Source organism: Rhinatrema bivittatum, chromosome 7, assembly GCF_901001135.1.
Source record: "Rhinatrema bivittatum chromosome 7, aRhiBiv1.1, whole genome shotgun sequence".
Classification (NCBI taxonomy): domain Eukaryota; kingdom Metazoa; phylum Chordata; class Amphibia; order Gymnophiona; family Rhinatrematidae; genus Rhinatrema; species Rhinatrema bivittatum.
In genome coordinates, this window is record NC_042621.1 from 34,781,279 (window position 1) to 34,800,452 (window position 19,174).

Here is a 19,174-nt window from a genome sequence, read left to right on the forward strand (position 1 = left end):
CCCAGATAGAGTTCTGTGGTTATGATTCGCAGGAGGTTTAACAAGTTGGTACCTATACTCATTTTATACCCGGATATAGGTCTCTGCCTTTTTGTAAACACTTAGGGTTATGCCAGTGTCGGGAAGGGGAGGACGGGTGGGGGGAGGGAGTAAAGCACTATAAGAAGGGGAAGTAGGATTAGATGAAAACTGCGACAACAAGTTCATGTGCGATTTGGGTATACTTGTTCAGTTTTATTGAAATTTCTTTTTGGTATAAAAGACATATACAGATCTTAGTTCCTTAAGTACTGTTACGAAGGTTTGAATGTGTTTGCCCACATACGTTAAGGACAACGACTCTGAGTGCTTTGGTTCATGTTTTTTGATTCCTTATTCTCTTACTTTGTACGTATTCTGAACTTACTTATTTTCATGTAATTGAAGCCCAAAACAGGGGCAGTTGTATCACCATATGCTATGTTGTTGTCAATAAAAAAGTTATACACAAAAAAACAAAAGTCAATAGGAGAAGCAAAGCATCCTATTATGAACTCTGATACTGGGGTTTTCTATCCAAGTTTAATGAAACTTGCAGGCAGGCATCAGATGCCGAGGGAACAGCATTCCAAGACACGAATAATGGCATGACAACCCCAAGGCACCGTGAGAGGGCAAAATAGAATGAACATGGTCTTAAATAGCTATGAGAGGCACCATGAGAGAGCAAGGCATCACAGACAGTGGGAAGAACACTCCAAGGCACCATGAGATGGGCAAAGAGGTAGTGACAGTGGCATTAACACCCTAATGTTACGATTCCTCCTGTAGCTCTGCCACAGGAGGCCTCTAACTCTTTCTCTGGAGGCTGCACCGAAGCCGGGGCCTTGCCTGGACAGTCTATCCCAGTTTTGCTCCATGGCCTGGGAGGCCTTCCTTGCCATCTGGGCCTGCCTGAGGCCTGCTCTGCTTCCTCCTGGACTCTCTGGTTTGGGCCTCTCCCCTTCTTCCTAAGGGGCTGGCCCACAGCTCTTCTCTCTAGTTATAGGGCCAGCCGGGTGTGGCCCATCTAAACTCCTCCCAGGGAGTTGCCTGCTTCCTGCACTATAAAAGGACTTCTCTTTCAGTTCTGCTTTACCTTGCATTGGAGTTACTTGCTCCTGGATGTCTCGCCTTCCAGAGTGCTGGCAGGCCTTCTTTCGAGCTCCATGTCTCGTCTTGATGTCCGTCGCCTGTTCCTGATGTCTGTGATCCAGTCCTGATATTCCTCGCCTGTTCCTGATGTCTGTGATCCAGTCTTGATACTCCTCGCCTGTTCCTGATGTCCTGTACCCCAGTTTCCTTGTCGCCTCCTTTCCTGGCATGCCATGTTGTGGTCTGTGACCAGTCCATGGGTAGTGGCTGTGTAGGGCGCTCATGGTACAAGGCCATCTTCACCTGCGCTAGTACAAGCCTCCGGTAGACTTCTGCTTCAGTCCTGAGTTGTCTTTGAATCCTTGCTTGCTTCTGTCCTGGTCTTTGGAGTTCCTTGCATTGCGTCCGTCCATGCCAAAGACTCTGACTGAATATGTGCCATTCCAGCGTAGTCCGCGACCAGCCTAGGATGGGCTGTGTAGGGCACGCCTTGGTACAGGCTTCTACCGAATCTTCGCCATGCTCTAGCCTCAGCTATTCCATACCTCGTCTAGAGCCTGCTTCGCATGCAAGCGTGGTCCGCGACCAGCCCATGGGTAGTGGCTGTGTAGGGTATGCTGCGTTGCAGTCTCAATTCAGTACTTGATCTTGCTCCTGAATACCTTTGCCTGCAGTACCTTGCTTCTGAAACTTTGTCCAAAGTCCTTGCACGAGTCTTCATCTGCGCACCCAAGTGAGTCTTTGTCTGTACCTCCAAGTTCCTCATCTACATCTAGAGTCCTTATGTTTCAGAGACCTCATCTGCCCTCGTCCGTAGTCCGGCCTGCTGCTTCTTGTCATTCCTTGTGGCAGGTCCGAAAGGGCTGGGAACGGTCGGAGGACTGTTTAATAACCAACACCATGTGTTGGCTCTAGAAGCATGCAGGTCTGGAAGAGGGTCAGACCGTCCGTCTCCACCCATGCTGGGACACGCCTCGCTAACCCTCTGTGCTGCCTTGGAGTTCTCTGGGGTCGTGCTGAGGCCCAAGGGCACACAATCCCCTCAAGCGCTCCCCATCTGTAACACCTAAAGCACTATGAGAGAGGCAAAGCAAGACCAACAGTGGCAGTAACATCCAAAAGCACTGAGAAAAGGACAAAGCAGCATAAACAATGGCATGAACCAAAAGAAAGGCAAAAGCAGCACATGAACAGCCAGACACCAAGAGACGGGCAAATGGCAAAGGGCAGACCCTGATGAACTACATAGTAACATTTTAAAAAATGATGTACCACTATCAAATCCTCTACGAAATACCTCTGGTGGACAGCAATAAAGTTTTGGTGCTGTAGCAAGAATATCCTGAGACACCAACAGAGGGGCAAAGGGCATCAATAACCGTGGCATCAACACCCCAAAGCAACAGAAGAGGGACAAAGGGCACCAACAACAATGACATGAAGATCCCAAGCCACCAAAAAGGAGCAAAATCAGCATGTGAATACCCAAAGGCACCAAGAGGGGAGCAAAGGGCACCAACAACAGTGGCATTAAGACACCAAGGCACCCAAAAAGGGGAAAGCAGCAAAGAGTATCATGAACACCGAAGGCATAGAATGAGGGGTAAGGCAGCAAGCACTGTGTCATCAATACCTTCAGTCACTTAGGGGATGACAGCAAGGCATCAACACCCCCAGGCACAGAATGCAGTATGAGGCATCAAAAGGAGAGGCATCAATCAACACTCCAAGACACTGAATCGGGGTAAGATAGCAAGAGGAGTGTCATTAACTCAGCAAGGTGCCTGTCAAAGAGGCAAGGCAGGAGAAGCAGGCCAGGCAGCAACACTGGCATAGTAACACAGTAAGATGCTGAACCAGAAGAGAGGCAGGGCTTGAGGAACAGGCTGGGTGACAGGCAACAACAGCAATGCTCCAAGATTCCAAGGCATCCAGAGAGGGGCAGGGGAGGAGAAGGTTTTTCTTTTTTTAATGTTTTTTTCTTAGGGACCAAAACACCTCAGTATAAGCAGAAGAGAGGCAGGACAGGAGGGGCAGGTCAGACAGCTACAGTAGCCAAACACAGCAAAGAACTGAACCAGAAGAGAGGCAGGACATGAAGAGAAGGTCAGGCAGCGGCAGCAAGAGTGCCATCTGGTGGCAAAACAAGGTGCTGAGGCCAAAAAGAGTGGGCATTGGTTTAGTGCAGCTGTGCACTTAGTCCTCCTGCCATTCACATGGACATACCTGGGAACTCTCTGGATTTGGCCCGGAGACTCCGGAATTCTAAAGGAATTGCCGGGTCTCTGGGCCAACATCAGAAAACTCCGGGTCCTACTGCAGAAGCAGACCATGGAAAAAAGTCACTAGGTGTGCGGCTGAAGGAAGATCTACTGGGGCTGCACAACCCAGAAGGAGAAGGAGTGTGGGCCCCATGCCGGAAGGAAGAGACCCATCGAGCCATATGCGTGAGGAGGAGCATGGGCTCCATGCTGGAATGATAATGGGCTGCGAGTGAACACATGCAGAAGAACAAGGAGCATTTCCCTCCCCCCACCCCTGAAAAAGGATGAGCTCCATTGCCCATGCATCTGCAAGGAGCAGGCGTGTAGGAAAGAGGAGGAGCTATATTGGGCCCATGCAAGGGAAATTGCTTAAAGGAGATCTGTCCACCCTGGAAGAGGAGGCTGCTGTCATTGGTAGGTTTGGGGTGAGGACCATACCTGGGAACTCTCCAGATTTGGCCCGGAGACTCCAGAATTCTAAAAGAATTCTGGGGTCTCCCGGCCAATACCGGAAATCTCCGGGTGCTGCAGCAAAACCAATCTGCTTGGACCCGGAAAGAACGTCATTAGTCTTGTGCAGCTGAAAAAGGAACTCGACAGTGATTTCTACCATCTCTGGACCTTTTTAACTCTTAACTTCGCTTCCTCGTGACACCACCTGCTCCTGCACAGCCTGTTTCCCTTATCCAGCCACTTGCCCGCCCCATCCTGTTTGCCTTGGCCAATCGACATTGCGATTTCCTGCCCGTGCATCATACAAGGAGTAAGAAACAGGCAGCATCCACTTCCGCAGCACAGGAGAAGGAAGAGGCTGCTGCTGCTCCAGGAGCCCAAGTTAGAATCTGCTGTTGCTCTTGTGTTTTGAAAGGTCGGAGAGAGAATGAATGAGCATGTCTGTGAGAGTGAGTGAGTGTGTATTTGTGTATGAAGAAGAGAGCTGAGAGTGTATGTAGGAGAGAGCTGAGTGCAAGTGAGTGGGCATGTGTGTATGGAGAGGGAGAGACGTGAGTGAGTGTGTGTGTGTTGGTGAGAGAATGGCAGAAATAAAGGTGTAAATGGACATATGAGAATGTGACAAAATGAGCAGTGAAAGTAAGTGTGAATATGTAAGAGTGTTTATGAGAGCAAATTTGTGAGCATCCAGTCCCACTGTGCAGTTGCTCTCCCCCCATCCCCTCCCTGTTAATCCATGGTAATCTCAGGGTGACTGGAAGTCAAAAGTTCCCAGGTATGCACAATGGAAATTCAAGGAAACCTAGTAGATAGAGGTTGATCTTAAGGAAGATCAATATTTCCACTAACTCTGGTGCCATTCATGAATGATGTGGATTCATGATGTCCCCTACCTTTGAAAATATTCATTAAGCATATTGGTTGGTGGGCAAAAAAGGAAATATTTCATGACCTTGGCAAGGGCCAGACAGACTGCAGCCTTGTGTGGCCAGTAGGTGAGTAAGTCTGTGTCCATGACCTCGCAAGTTACTGCATGACTGAAAATTGTAAAGGAATCTCCTTTGCTGGAGTATACTGATCTGTTTTCAGCTGCTGGCAGGACACCCTATTGTGTAGTGGCCATGGCAGGAGATGGAAGATAAAGGTGGGGGAGGAAGTGGTAGCTTTCAGGATGCTGCTGATGCTCACAGTATTATGTAAAGAGCACGTTCTTTCCTTCACATTTTACTCTGCAGTATCCCCACTGCCCTTCTGCCTCTGGCACTGCCATTCTTGCACCCTAGCCATCAGCTTCTCCTTCCTGTAAATCAGATTGTTGGACTGGAAGGTGATACTTTCTTTCATTTGTGGGTCACACAGGGTGACCAGCATATAAGAATCCAGCTAAGAGAGGGGTTTGAATCAATTTTGCAGTTGCAGCTGCAAGAAGTCCACTAGCATCAATACCTTTGGTGCCAGTCCCTGTTCCTGCTGGAAACCCTTGTAACACTCCACCAGGATATTGATTATGGGGGTGACTTCATCCAGGTTAGTTGTTGTTGAACTCAGATCCTCCAAGCCATCTTTGAAGGGCTTCAGGACTTGTACTGCCTGCATCGTATTTACCAATCCAAATTCCCCAGGGGGCACTGGGGAATTTGGATGTCTGTTGCTTCACTAACCTTTGCATCATCAGATGGGTGAAATTCCACTTTGTACCTACATTCGGAATGCCCTGACAGCTTCCTGCTTCCACAGAGCTGCTATCCATACTTCACTTTCAAGTCTTTCAAGTTAAAATATCCCATTATATTTCTGCACTTTTCTATCAGTTCCTGCAAGACAAAACTGCCCCCATTCTTGGCCTCCAGCCATAGGGTCCCTTGCTGCCAGTATAGCAAACATGCAACGCATCGGATAACACCATTGTTCACTGTCCTGGTTATGTCTCTGCCACTATCTGTAACCATAGAGCCAGGAGCAGCCATGTGTTTCTGGCTAGCTGCCAACCCTCCATCATCCCTCATATCACTACTAAGATATAGGCTGAGGTATTGCCGTGGTCCATCACCTTGGTGTAAAGTACAGCCCACCTGTACCCTGCTGGTGCTCCTCCACTAGAGCTGCTCTCCTGGCCTTCCCTCATCCAGCTACCACCAGTAGGCCATCAGGGAGAGATAGGCACGCATAGCATTCTGGCTGTTCCAGATGCCACTACACCCCCCCCCCCCCCACCTTGGCCAGCTGTGCCTGCATTCAGGCATGGTTTTGAGGTACTAAATGTTGTCTTGTAGGAAACCTTGTAATTTAGAGCTAAGATGTGCAGCAGCTGCTTAAATTCCACTTTCTCAACCACTGCAGGAGCTGGTTATCCAGGGAAATCATTTCTCCAATGGTCCATTTCACCACTTGCCCTTGGACAGTGATGCAGCATACTACCCCCTCTGCTCCATAGTGGCTTGCTGCTGATGCAGAGGTGGGGCTTGTTACCTTGTCAGCTCACTGGGGGGATTCCAATTTGTTGTGGCTTTCCTACTCTTGCTGCAGCTATTTTGAATTTCTTACAAGGTCCCCAGATTAGTACTAGCCTCCTCCGAAACTCACTAACAAGTGTTGTTTTTGCAAATGATGGAACATACCACTGTTAGAAGGATAGCTCAGTACCCCTCTACTGATAGCCTTTTGACAGTGAATGCATTCTTGAAAATTCTGATACTTCATAACTTTAATGTAAGATTCACGGACCCTTGTGTAGCTGCAAGATTGGCTCAATCTACAGGGAAGGCCCCATAGGTCCTCCCCAACAGCAGGCGGTTCTTTGTTGGGAAGAGACAGATCAGGGGCTTCACCTATACCAACCCCTTTCCCTTCAAGTTGAGCCCTTGGGTTCCAGGTGCCGGCAGGTCTTAGGTGAGAACCTCTACAGAGCAGGCATAAGCATAGGCCTAGGGCTACAGTCAGAGGCAGGCAGTAAAGTAAGAAGATCCATACCCAGGTAAAGGTCAGTGGCGGGAAGCAGTTGAGAGTGATCATAATCCAGGCATGGGTCAGAAACAGGAAGCAGGCAAGAGTCGTCGAAGTCCAGGCGAAGGCTCAGATCCAGAAGTCAGTCTGAGAACAGGCAACAGGAAATAAGGACCAATACAGAAGGCAGGGAAGAAGACAGGGGCTGGATAGAAAAGGACAGGTTGGGCTTAAGGATGAAGCAGGCTGGGCAGGAGAGATGAGGCAAGCTGGAACAGGATCGCAGGAGTAGCAACTCTCACTACACATGGGATATAGTTGCTGAGGCTGCTTTTTGTGCGGCTGTGGTTTAAATATCTGGCAGCGTGATGACATCTTGGCCTGCTGATGGCCAAGGTTCTTGCTGTGGAGCTTTGAAGAACAGGTGCACACTGTACACGTGCACCTATGAAAACCAGAGATGGCATGGCAGTGGCGTTCCTTTTGCTGTGAAGAGCAGAGTGACGTCGGTGGGTTCCAGGGTGAGTGCACTGGCTCAAAGGGCCATCCTGTGACCTGGCAAACATAACAGTACTTCTTAAGCCCCTTCTTCAAGGTCCGGGGAATTGCGGGGAGTTGATGATGGAATTCCCTCACCAGAAGGGGTGCATCAAGATTGGTTGCTGGCTCCCAGGAATTTTCTTCTGGTCCATAATATTTCCATGCAATGAAATATTCCAATCTGTTACATCATTTGCAAGAATCCAAAATTTCTTTAACATCATAGTGTGTGTCTTCTTCTGAGGAAATCTCTGTGGTTTTGGGAGGCCTTCTGGACAGCCAGGAAAGAACCAATGGCTTCAATAAGGACACATGCAATTTTTTTGTGTATCTTCAGTGTGGCAGAGAGTTTAATTTGATAAGTTATGCTCAGCACTTCCTTAACCTAGATCAGTACTTAACTGGCTATATCCTGAGATCACGTGATGTGGTGAGCGGGATCGGACGTCTCTGATCTGGCTCTGGGCGATGCAGCTTCTAATCTGCCATAAAACTGCTGCCCTTCACTCAGGGAAACCCTAAAAAGCTTTGTGCTTCATGCAAAATATGCCGTCTGAAATGCCACCAATGGAGAAATGCCGTCTGAAATGCCACCAATGGAGACTGATGCCGTCTGAAATGCCGTCTGAAATGCCACCAATGGAGACTGATGCCGTCTGAAATGCCGTCTGAAATGCCACCAATGGAGACTGATGAAGGTTCCTCTCGGAATCGGAAGGATTGCCTGGAAATCTCTCGACACCGGCTGCCACCGGGAGAGTAGGGATCTCTGCAAAGGCCTCAGATGCGCAAATGCCCAAGGAACCAGATCGATGGTCGAGGCCATGGTCCCCAGAATCTGCAGGTAGTCCCAGGCAGTGGGCGTCTCAAGCGCCATAAATCCTCGAATCTGCTGACGCAGAGAATGAGCTCTGCCCGGATGCAGAAAAACCCTGGCATTCTTGGTGTCGAAGTGAGCTCCCAGAAAATCCAACGACTGGGACGGGACCAGGCTGCTCTTGGTGAAGTTGACAATCCATCCCAGAAATTGGAGAAGTTGTACCACTCTGTCGACTGCGAGGATACACTGCGCTTGTGACTTTGCACGGATGAGCCAATCGTCTAGGTAAGGATGCACAAGGATGCCTTCCTTGCGCAAGGTTGCCGCCACTACCACCATGATCTTCGTGAAAACCCGTGGCGCTGTGGCCAGGCCAAAGGGAAGAGCGCGAAATTGGAAGTGTTGACCCAAAATTTTGAAGCGTAGGTAACGCTGATGAGCTTGACAAATTGGTATGTGGAGATATGCCTCCGTGAGATCCAACGAAGCCAAGAATTCTCCCGGATGAACTGCCGCTAACAGTGAATGGAGTGTCTCCATGCGGAAATGAGGGACTCTGAGGGACTGGTTGACCTGCTTGAGGTCCAGGATAGGACGAAAAGTATCTTCCTTCTTGGGAACCACAAAGTAGATTGAATAATGCCCCCAGCCCAGTTCGGCGGCTGGCACCGGCACTATGGCCACCAATTGAAGGAGACGATCGAGGGTCTGCCGCACGGCTCCCTGTTTGATTAAGGACCCGCAAGGGGAAAACAGGAACCGGTCCCGAGGAGCGCAAACAAAATCCAAAGCATAACCGCGTCTTAGAATATCCAGAACCCATTGATCCGACGTGATTTGGACCCACTCTTCGTAGAAGAGAGCAAGGCGACCCCCCAGTCGAGGGACCACCTCGCGGGTCCGTCTGGCATCATTGGGTAGATTTAGCGGATGTACCAGCACCCTGCGCTTCCTTACCCTGGCGGCGCCCACGAAAGGGCCGGTTCCAGGAGTGCAAACGAGAAGAGGGAGCCCGAGGTGGCTGTTGCCTCTGAGGACGCGCTCTCCGCTGGTTACGATAACTGTTTCTGGAGTAATTATATGATCTTGACGAACAGGGTCGATCTTCGGGCAACTTGTGCACCGCGTTCTCATTAAGGGACTTGATGATCTGATCCAAGTCTTCACCAAAAAGATACCTACCCTTAAAAGGAAGGGACCCCAAACGTGTCTTGGAAGAGGCATCAGCCGACCAATTGCGAAGCCAAAGGAGCCGACGCGCTGAGACCGCCGCCACCATGGTTCGGGCTAGGACCCTTAAAAGATCATATAAAGCATCCGCTCCATAGGCAACCACGGCTTCCAGGAGGGGGGTAGGTCATGTCTCTGCTCTGAAGAAAAGCCCTGTGCATCAGGACTATGAATTCAGGGGAAAAGGCCTGGCATCCTGAGGGGTCACCCACCGGGGGATCCCCCCTCTGCCTACCAGGATTAGACTCGGAGTAAGGGTCCAAAACGTGCCTAGAAGTGGGGAACGGATTATCCGTGTCCTCCTCAGAAAGTGCGGCATCAGGATCTTGCAACAAAATGGCCGCCGTTCCCGCGTTAAGAGGGAACGGGGCCTGGCGCTTCCTTCCCACGCGGTCTGCAGCTCAAACGTCCTTGTTAATAGCTGGCGCACATTCCCCCTCGGGGAAACAGCCTGAGCACAGACCCTCTTCAGAAAATAATCCGGCCCTGTCAGAGCCCTCACAAGGCGCAGCGGACTGCATCGCCGCAGGGAGAGAGAGAGGGGGGGAGGCTCTACAGGTGGCTCGCGCCTAAAATGAGCGCTGACCCGGCAACGGACGCTTGCCGCGGTCCCCCACCGACCTGAAGAAGAACTGACGGGGAATTACCATCCCGACAGCAGGCGGCCCCAGGGAATGATGCTTCGCGGGGCCGCAGGTCGGGACGTCGGTCGCTCCCCAAAAGGGAGGGGGGAAAACCTGGGTCAGGAGGGAGAGGCTGGCGCTACAGACTTTCACCTCAGAGAGCCGAACGGAGTCCAAAAAATTGCAGTCTTCTGCTGAAAAAGATGAAACAAAAATACACTTACCCCAACTGAGCCCTCAGTGAGGAAAATGAGAAAAGAAAGAAAACAGGCAACAGCCTGTCAGCAAGTCACCAGGCTAGAGAGCGATGAGCCAGCACCAGCGGAGAGCTCTCCCCCTGCTGTAAGAGGAGCCTTAGCAAAGTGACCTAAACTGTAAATTTAAAACTTCCTATTTTTTTTTTCAAACTTGATCCCCCTGAGGAGGTAGCCCTAAGCTAACAAGCTGGGGACCACAAGTCCCCTGCTCACATCTGCTGGAGTCAGAACGTTACTGAGAGCTGTTACAGGGGAGGCGTGGTTATATGGGTCCTCCCCTGGGAATTTTGTATTCTGACTCCATCTGCTGGACATGGAACATAACCCACCGTATGGAATGATCCTGGTATGTACAGGGAACTATCTAAAGGGAACACATATGTCAGATAAAGAGTACGAACAGTTGCGTAAAGGATGCTTTTCTCAAGTTTTTATTTCCACTGGGACCACTAGAAACAAGGGGGTGGCGATTCTATTACACACTCAGATATCTTTTAAGCCTTTGAATTCCTGGAAGGATAAGGAGGGTCAAATTATTATGGTAAAGGGGGTTCTGTTTGGGAAGGAAATTATCTTAATATCTACATTTGCCCCTAATCAATATGCTCCTATATCAATCATTCCTATTTCACCAACATCGTGGCATGCTGTGTAACTCTGGGAGGAGGAGGAGTGATCCTGGGAGGGGACTTGAACTGTGTTGTGGATCCTGACTTAGACTGGTGCTCATCCACTAAGATTTCTTTGTGATAGTCTCTCTTTAGTGAATATTTGAAGGGCCTTGCACCTGGATGAACGTGATTTTACATTATGCTAAGGCCCACCTGACAAAATCTAGAATAGATTACCACCTCTTTTCTGAGTCCCTCTTTAACATGTGTTCACTGCTGAAATAGGGCACATGATTATCTCAGATCACTACCCGGTTTTCTGCAACCTAGAGTTTCGGGAGGTCCTCCAGGCTCGTTTCAATGGCGCATGCCGGAATGGTTAAGCCTGAATTGGGATTTTTGTAATTTTCTAATCGAGAAATGGCAGCACTATGCAGAGACCAATAGTTTACACCGCGATGATTCTAGGCTATTTTGGGAAATCGCCAAAGCGGTCCTTAGGGAGGATAATCTCACAACCTTGTTTTATTGTAACTTTGCTTCTTCTTCTATGTTAATGTTATAACTCCCTTGTTCCCTGTGAACCTATATGATATGATTTGTATCATGAATGTCGGTATAGAAAAGAGTTAAATAAATATAAAATAAATATTATGAGCTTTGTAGGATTTAAGCGGAAATCTAGGAATAAAAATATTTTAGCTCTTGGGAAATAATTGATGTACTATAAAGACCAGTGGAATAAAAACCAATCATCATTTTAGAAGGACAAATTCCTTTCTACTCAGCGTGTTCTGAACGACCTAATACACCAAAAGGCTAAAGACTCAATTTTCATGTTTTGAAAAAAATGATTTCTTTATGGAAATAAGCCAGGGCAACTTTTAGTGAATTTGACTAAAACTCAACGTCCTTCTAAATTTATCAGTACTATCCACAGGAAAGATGGGATGATGGCTACTTCGACTTTTCAAATAGGTGAAGTTTTTAGAAACTATTATCAAACTTTATATAGCTCTGAAAATTCTAATGTGGAAAACCAGGGTACTTTCCTTCATAATCTGGATTTGCCCAAGCTGACCCCAGACCAACTGGATGGTTTGAATAGGCCTTTTGAAGGTCTCAAATTCGCTTGTGTTATTAAAGAGCTCAATTCCTTATTTTTTAAAATTTTGCAGACTCCTATTGCACCTTCTCTTGTGGATTTATTCAATACTATGGCAAATGAAGAACAAATTCCAAATTCTATGTCTAATGTGGCTATCATTGTGCTACCCAAACCAGGGAGAGATCTGACTGATCGGTCTTACAGACCTATCTCCCTTCTAAACCAAGACATAAAACTTTATGCCAGAGTTCTTGCCAATAGACTGAAGAATCTCTTACCTGGGCTTACATCCCTTGAACAAACTGGATTTGTAATGGGTCGCAACCAAACACTAATATCAGATGCCTACTTTTAGCTTTCGAATCATGTCATAATAACCACCCAGCCGTTACTAATCAGTTTTGATGCAGAAAAAGCTTTCAATAGGGTGAATGGGCCTATCTGTTTAAAGCCTTGGAAACATTTTGATTTAGAGGCTTTTTTCTGAGTGCCATTAGACTCTTATATTTACAGCCAAGGGCTTACATGAATGTTAATAATTTTCTTCTTCCACCTTTACTTTACAGAGAGGCACGAGACAGGGATGTCCCTTATCTCCCTTACTGTATATTCTTTCCCTGGAACCCTTAATTTGCAAGTTGAAAGGGGACAGCAGAATTACATGGGTGGTAGTGGGACCTCATGAATTGAAGCTGATGCTTTTCACAGATGACATGCTCCCGGTCTTGACAAATGTGAGATCTGCTCTTCCCAATGTTTTAGAACATATGAAAGTTTTTGGCAGTGTCTCAGGTGTAAAGTTAAACCTTCAGAAATTGGAGGCTTTGGATATTCTGGGTATTTTAAGGTCCACTTGGCCCCGTCAGACACTAATAAATACTTATGTGTTAAGGTCCATAGATTCCTCAGGCAATGGTACTCTCTTAATTTCCAACCTTTACTTCAAGAGTTTAAACACAAATTGACTAGCTGGCTGCATGTAATCATTCCTACTTTTCCTGGTCCCATGTTTCTCTGGAGGGAGAGCCTTCCCTCTTCCTCTCCCATTGCCATCTTTGCCTCTTGATGACAGAGAACTGTTAGAATTTATTAAAACAGATCACAAGTAAGTAGGGGCTTTTGGTGTTACAATGTTTATGCAATTATGTGGAAACACAAATACAGACAGAAGACCAGTGTTATGCACCCCACCCATGGTCATCCCACGCACGGGACCGCTCACCTTCGGGGTCACACAGCGGGTCCCGGTCCTGTTTCCCTCGCAGCCCCTGCAAGTCCAGCTAGGCCCCGGCGTCCTGCGGCGGTCGCCGGGCCTTCGGTCTCACACCAGGCCTCACGCCAGGCCTTGGCGTCTCAGCAGCAAGCCACGCCCCTACTCACGTGGACCAGCCACCCTGATGTAGGTTCCAGGGCGGGGCGTAGTTCCGCGGCGCATCCTGATTGAACTCGTGTTAAAAGGAAGTTCCTGGCCTCATTTCCTTGCCTTGGCAATCGGGTCGGTTTGTTCCTGAGATTGCCCTTGCTTGTGTTCCTGCCTGCTTGTTCCTAGTCTCATTCCGGATCCTCCTGTTCCAGTTCTGTTCCTGCTTCCTTGCCCTGCTTGTTCCAGTGCTCATTGTTCGCCTCCTGGTCTTACCCCGGACTGACTTACTGATAAAGACCTCAGCTTGTTTCTGACCTGCCTGCCTGCCTGCCAAAGGCCTCAGCTTGTTCCTGACCTGCCTGCCGCCTGCCAAAGACCTCCGCTTGTTTTTGCCCTGCCTATCTGCCAAAGACCTCCGCTTGTTCCTGACCTGCCTGCCTGCCGCCTGCCCAAGACCTCAGCCTGCTCTTCAACCTTGCCTGACCTCTGGATCTTGACCCTTGCTACATCGACTACTCCTCAGACTGATTCCTGGACTTTGACCTTGCTCGCCTGATCTTGCTTGATTCTGGCTCTGTCCCTAGCCTTGTCCTCACCATCTCTATATTGGTTCGCTCTCCTCCAACCTCGAACCCGATAGCGCTCCTCTAGTGTCTGTGGGCACGCCGGACTTATGCTCTCCCAGGAGACCCTGCGAGGCCCACCTAAGTCCAAGCGGCCCGGGTCCCTTCGGGCTCCTCCCAGGAGAACCGCAGGCTTCCAGTGGTAAAATTCTACACTGCCTCTGTCTCCTTCCGTGCTCCACCCCCTGTGGACAGTCCCTGTACTGCCACAGGACAGGGGTCCACCCCCGAGCGCAACAACCAGTCAGACACTTTTGTCACAGACAAAGCACAGTGTGTGAACTGAGCTTGCCAAGTAACTATACACTACGAAAATAAGTCAAATTTAGTTTGTCACACACACACTAGAATCAGTACACTTTAACAATGACTTTTTTACTCAGAGAAAGCAGGGGGCTGCTTCTAAATAAGGATAATACAGAAACACTTCACATGCTGCAAGTAATAGATAATATCTCTATATCTTTCCTGCAGGCATTAGCACAGTATCAGCTACAGTGGTAGTCTTACCCTGATGATACACAGTATAACCCTCTCACAGAGATTACAGACTTTCTACTGATATTATTTAGCACCCAAATTCACAGCTTAGGTGCACTGTCATTAAGTGACGTACAGCACACTTTGCTTTGTCCTATAAATTATCTTTATTCAAATATTTTCTGTCTTTCTATGTTTTGAAGCAAGGAGCTTCAGAATCTTTGCTTCGTCTATCTGAGATCCAATAGAGAAATGACTGAGAACCCATTGGTCACTGCTCAAAGTGCTCTTAGTTTCATCTAAAAGAACTGATGAAGTAATGACATGCAGCTGCCAGCTGAAATAGGCTGGTTAAAAAAATTGCTGGGTGTACTTCCTTGTCCCATCCCGACCCAGTTCTGCTCTGTCTGACTTTAAGTCAAAAAAATGCATTGCTTTGCTTCCCCCATAGATTTTAATAGAATGAACTGAATGAGCTGAAAAGGATTTGAATTTTTTCATGGATTGCAGCCATTTGGTTCATCTGTCCCAAATTTAACCAAACCAAAAATGGACTCATTTCTCACATTTTTCCATTCAGACTGAAACAAATGCATATCCCTATTCTTTTCTATTTTCTTCTAATTTCAAATATTTCCTTGATGCGTCTATGAACAAAGTCATAGGTTGCTCTCTTCATAAAGTTGCTGCTTTTACCATAGAAAATCTTAGGCTGATGTGTACAGAAGAGAATCTAAAGATAAATACCATGCACTTGGGAACTGTAAAAGGCAGTGAAATGACGGCTGACATCACCTAGTGATGCCCCCTATTGTCCAGAAAGTAAAGATGTTGTATTCTTTTTAATGTTCCTAAGTTTAATCACTCTGAAGTAGAGGTAACTTTAAAATATTTTCTTTAGTTTTTAAAATTTGCATGATCTGGCCCTGGCCTATTTGAAGAACTGAGTTTGCTGCTATCTTCCTACAAAGCAATTTCACACATCTGGTGAAATTTCTTTGCTCCCTTCTGTATCAGATGCAAAGTTGGTTGGCATAAGAAACTGAGTTTTTTCTGCCATAGCCCTCAAACTAAGTTCTTTAATTAGAGACATGGCTAATTATTGTAAATTTAGGAAGGTAGTGAAAAGTAACTTGTTTACTCAGACATTTTCATGATTTTTCAGGAGGATGATTCTTAAACTTGTTTTAATTTTTACATAGTTTTATATGCTGTTCTATATATTGCTATGTATTTGGTTTCTTTTATTTATGGATGAAGTTATTTTTTTTGCATTTGCCATTTTTTTGCTGTATGTTCCAAGTTTTATTGTTGTACATCACTGTAGGCATTTTTTGATATGGAAATTCATAAGTGTGACAAGAAAATAAATAATCAGAAGACAACAGGAGTTGAAATTTTAGGGGTCCATTATCAGTCATTGTGTGGCTTGGCTAGTTAGCTGGATAACTTTATCCGGCTAACTAGCAGGGTATATTCAGTGGTGCAGTCACGTTTTGGAATATACAAGGCTATCTTAAGGACAGGTATGTGGCCTGACCAGAGCTAGCCTGATAAGATATTTGGCTAATGATAAATACTGGCTAAAATTTAGCCGAATAAGTGACTGAATATGCTAGTTTTGCTATTTAGACAGATAACTTTTAAATTATCTTTCTAAATAGTTTTTGAATCTCAACCTCATGGTTACCAAACTTATACACCTAAATTTACTCCGAAAAGCTTTGTATATTGGTCTTTTATGTGGGTTCTGTAGGAAATATTTATACCATAATGCATCCTTTTGGGAAATAAATATACAATTTAATCTATAGCAGACATCTGGACCACCAAGGGCTGCAAACAGGTCAAGCTTCCAGGCTATCCATAGTGAGATGCATTTGCATATATTCAGTCTAAAAAACTGATAAATTTGCATAACTGTACCATATTAACAGCACTTAAACAAAAAAACAATCTCATTCATTTGTGATACAGGAAAATAAACCTAAGTGATAAAAAGCATGTTATATAGTAAATGGCCAAACAGCAGGTCTGTTTTCGTTTGAGCTCCTGTGAAGTCACAGTAAGATAAAACTTTTTTAAATCTATCTTTTTAAGAAAATGTGTAATTTTTGCTATGAGAGTGCATCAGACAAGTTTTTCATCTGGGAATGAAAAAGCCTTGTCTTTCTTAAACATGCAGCATGGTCCTTTCATTGTTCCTGAAGATACGGAAATCGGCATGTTGATAGCGATTCTTACAGTGTCTGACGAGGATGAAGAAGAAGAATACAAGCGCGTAGAATTTGCCATTGTATCTGGAAATGAAGATGAAACTTTTCAAATTGCAAGAGTCCAGCAGAACGGCACAGTCGGCGTCTTCCTCACAAAGGTAGTACATTTTCTTGTTTTGGGCATCGTCCTCAGCAACCCCGAGCTAGAAGAGTAATCAGTCTGAGACTTTGTATAGCAGTTATCAAATCAAACATTTGCTAGGAACAGCTTTTAGGGGCATTTTGTAAAGACTTAGGAGAAGGAAGAAAAAGAAGACAGGAAAAATGAGCAAGTCTCCTAAACTTTGTCTTTCAGTATGTCAGTATCAGTGCTCTTCAGATTTGCATATTTTCTGTATGTCATGGTGGTCTCAGTTCTCCACCATTCCTGGCCAATGATCTGGAGATGTTCATCCTGTGGTGTTTTCTTTTTTTGTTCAGTAAAAAAGAAAAGAGAAGAAATTTGGACTGGGTCAGGAGATAAGTAAAGCTCCATAAGACAAAGCTGAATTATCAGGACCTCACAAGGAGTTTACCCAGGAATACACTCACCTACACATCTGAGATTTATTGCTTTGCATTACATTTTATCAGCAAACGTTATATTATAGAGAAGCCAATGGGCTTATGTACTGACTTTCCACTGTAGCATAGGTTCAGTACCAGCTGCTCTCCTGCCACTTGGTCCTGTTCTCAATCATTAGCTTCCTTCTTTCCTCGATCTTGCTTATCTTGCTCTTTTGAAGGTCTTCAAGAAGCCATGTACATGGGAAAAAAGCAACCTATACACAAATATAGATTTAAAATATTCTGTGCTGTATGTTACCCTGGTAATTAGAAGTATTAACACTTCTATTTAAACATTTATTTACCGCACTAAAATCGCATAGAAAAATCGAGCCGCGGTACGATCGACAGCCAGTAGGCTGCGAGGGCTAAACTCGACGGTAATCGATGAAAAACGGTGAAAAACTTACTGGAGTACCGCGGCCTGAGAAAAGTTAGAGGAGGGACCCCTGTGGGGCAATTTAAGTTTAATTAACTCCGTGAGGAAAATTCCTGTCAGGAATCTCTTCAGAGCTCCTAAATTGCAAGGCTACTGCTGCGCGGAAAAAAGAAGACTGAGGGGGGACCCCTGCTGGCTGCAGGGTTGGTGCCATGCTGGGCATGCCCAGTAGGGGCCAGTCAAAGTTCTGGAAACTTTGACAGAAGTTTTCCGTGATTGGGCTCCATCCTGATGATGTCACCCATATGTGAGGACTACCATCCTGCTTGTCCTGTGAGAAGAGGATGTCCTGCGGCATCGGGCTGGGGCAGGTGAGAGGCTACTCATGGGATGGGCTCCGCGAGCAGCATCATAACAGTAAGTATACTCACCTGAACATAAAGCATGGGGGTAACCTGCATGGAGCAGCAGTTACTACTCTTAATAGACACATGGGGTAATCTGCACAGAGCGGCAGTTGCCATGGAAAGCTTCCTGGGCAGACTGGATGGACCATTTTTGTCTTTTTCTGCCAACAATACTATGTAATAAAGTGCTAAACAAGAAAAAAAATTAAAATATCATATTTGTGAAGGTGTCCAGAAGCAAATTATTACTCCATATTGATCAGATGCCCTTAATTAGGGCACTCTATAAAATAATGAAATCTACTTAGATAGTAGGCAGGTGGGTAGATATTAATAGAGCTGGTGGCCAAAATGCTGAGTAATAACTTTATCAACAGTGAGTTTGAAAAAAAAAAAAAGCATCTTTAATCTGGATTTAAACACAGTCAGCATGGGGGAATTTTTGGATGTCAGGAGGAAGCTTATTCCATTGAAAAAGTGTAAGGACAGAAAAGACCTCAAACCAAGAAGAAGCTTGCATGACACGAGACACACTGAGAAGTGGACATATTAAGAAAGGGTAATAGAGAGAGAGAAATTAGATGGAAAGAGAAAACTCCAGATGACTTTGTGGAGTTAGGTGTTGGATTAATTGTGGGATTCTGTATGCTCATTCACTTAGGAGGATAAAGAACCAAGAAGAGAAAAAACAAAAACAGACTTGATATAGAGTGATGTCCTACAAGCAGTTGTGCTTCTAAAGCTGGCAGCTGGGGATAGATCCTTAGCAGTATAGACATAATTAACTGGGTCTACTGATTTTTTTCTGTCATCATATGCTATGTTACTCTGTCGCTAGGTTTGTAAGCAGAAACACATATCTTGAACTGAAAATGGCATTTAATTGGAAGCCAAAGAACATTACTAGGGAGAAGTGTGGCATGAGAACAGTAGAGAAATGAGTTTTTAGTGACCTTCAGTTGTTTTTGTGGAGAAATTCTCATCCTTAAAAGATTGATGACATTAACATCTGTGGAGAGGGATGACACAAAAATTTGTTCCACTCATAATTAGGGCGATTTAAAATATATGGTGAGAAATTCACTTAACAGCTATTAATGATGGGGAAAGCTCAGATGCACATGCTCGGAATGATGTA

General features: G+C 46.0%; 1 protein-coding gene across 1 annotated transcript in view; it reads left to right on the top strand.

The window, feature by feature from the left end:
* Positions 1-19,174, top strand: part of CDH16 (cadherin 16) — a 469,853-nt gene that overhangs the window by 233,399 nt on the left and 217,280 nt on the right. Inside the window, exon 16 of the mRNA XM_029610660.1 lies at positions 16,614-16,802. Coding sequence (XP_029466520.1) covers positions 16,614-16,802 — 189 coding nt within the window. The remainder of the gene's footprint in view (positions 1-16,613; positions 16,803-19,174) is intronic.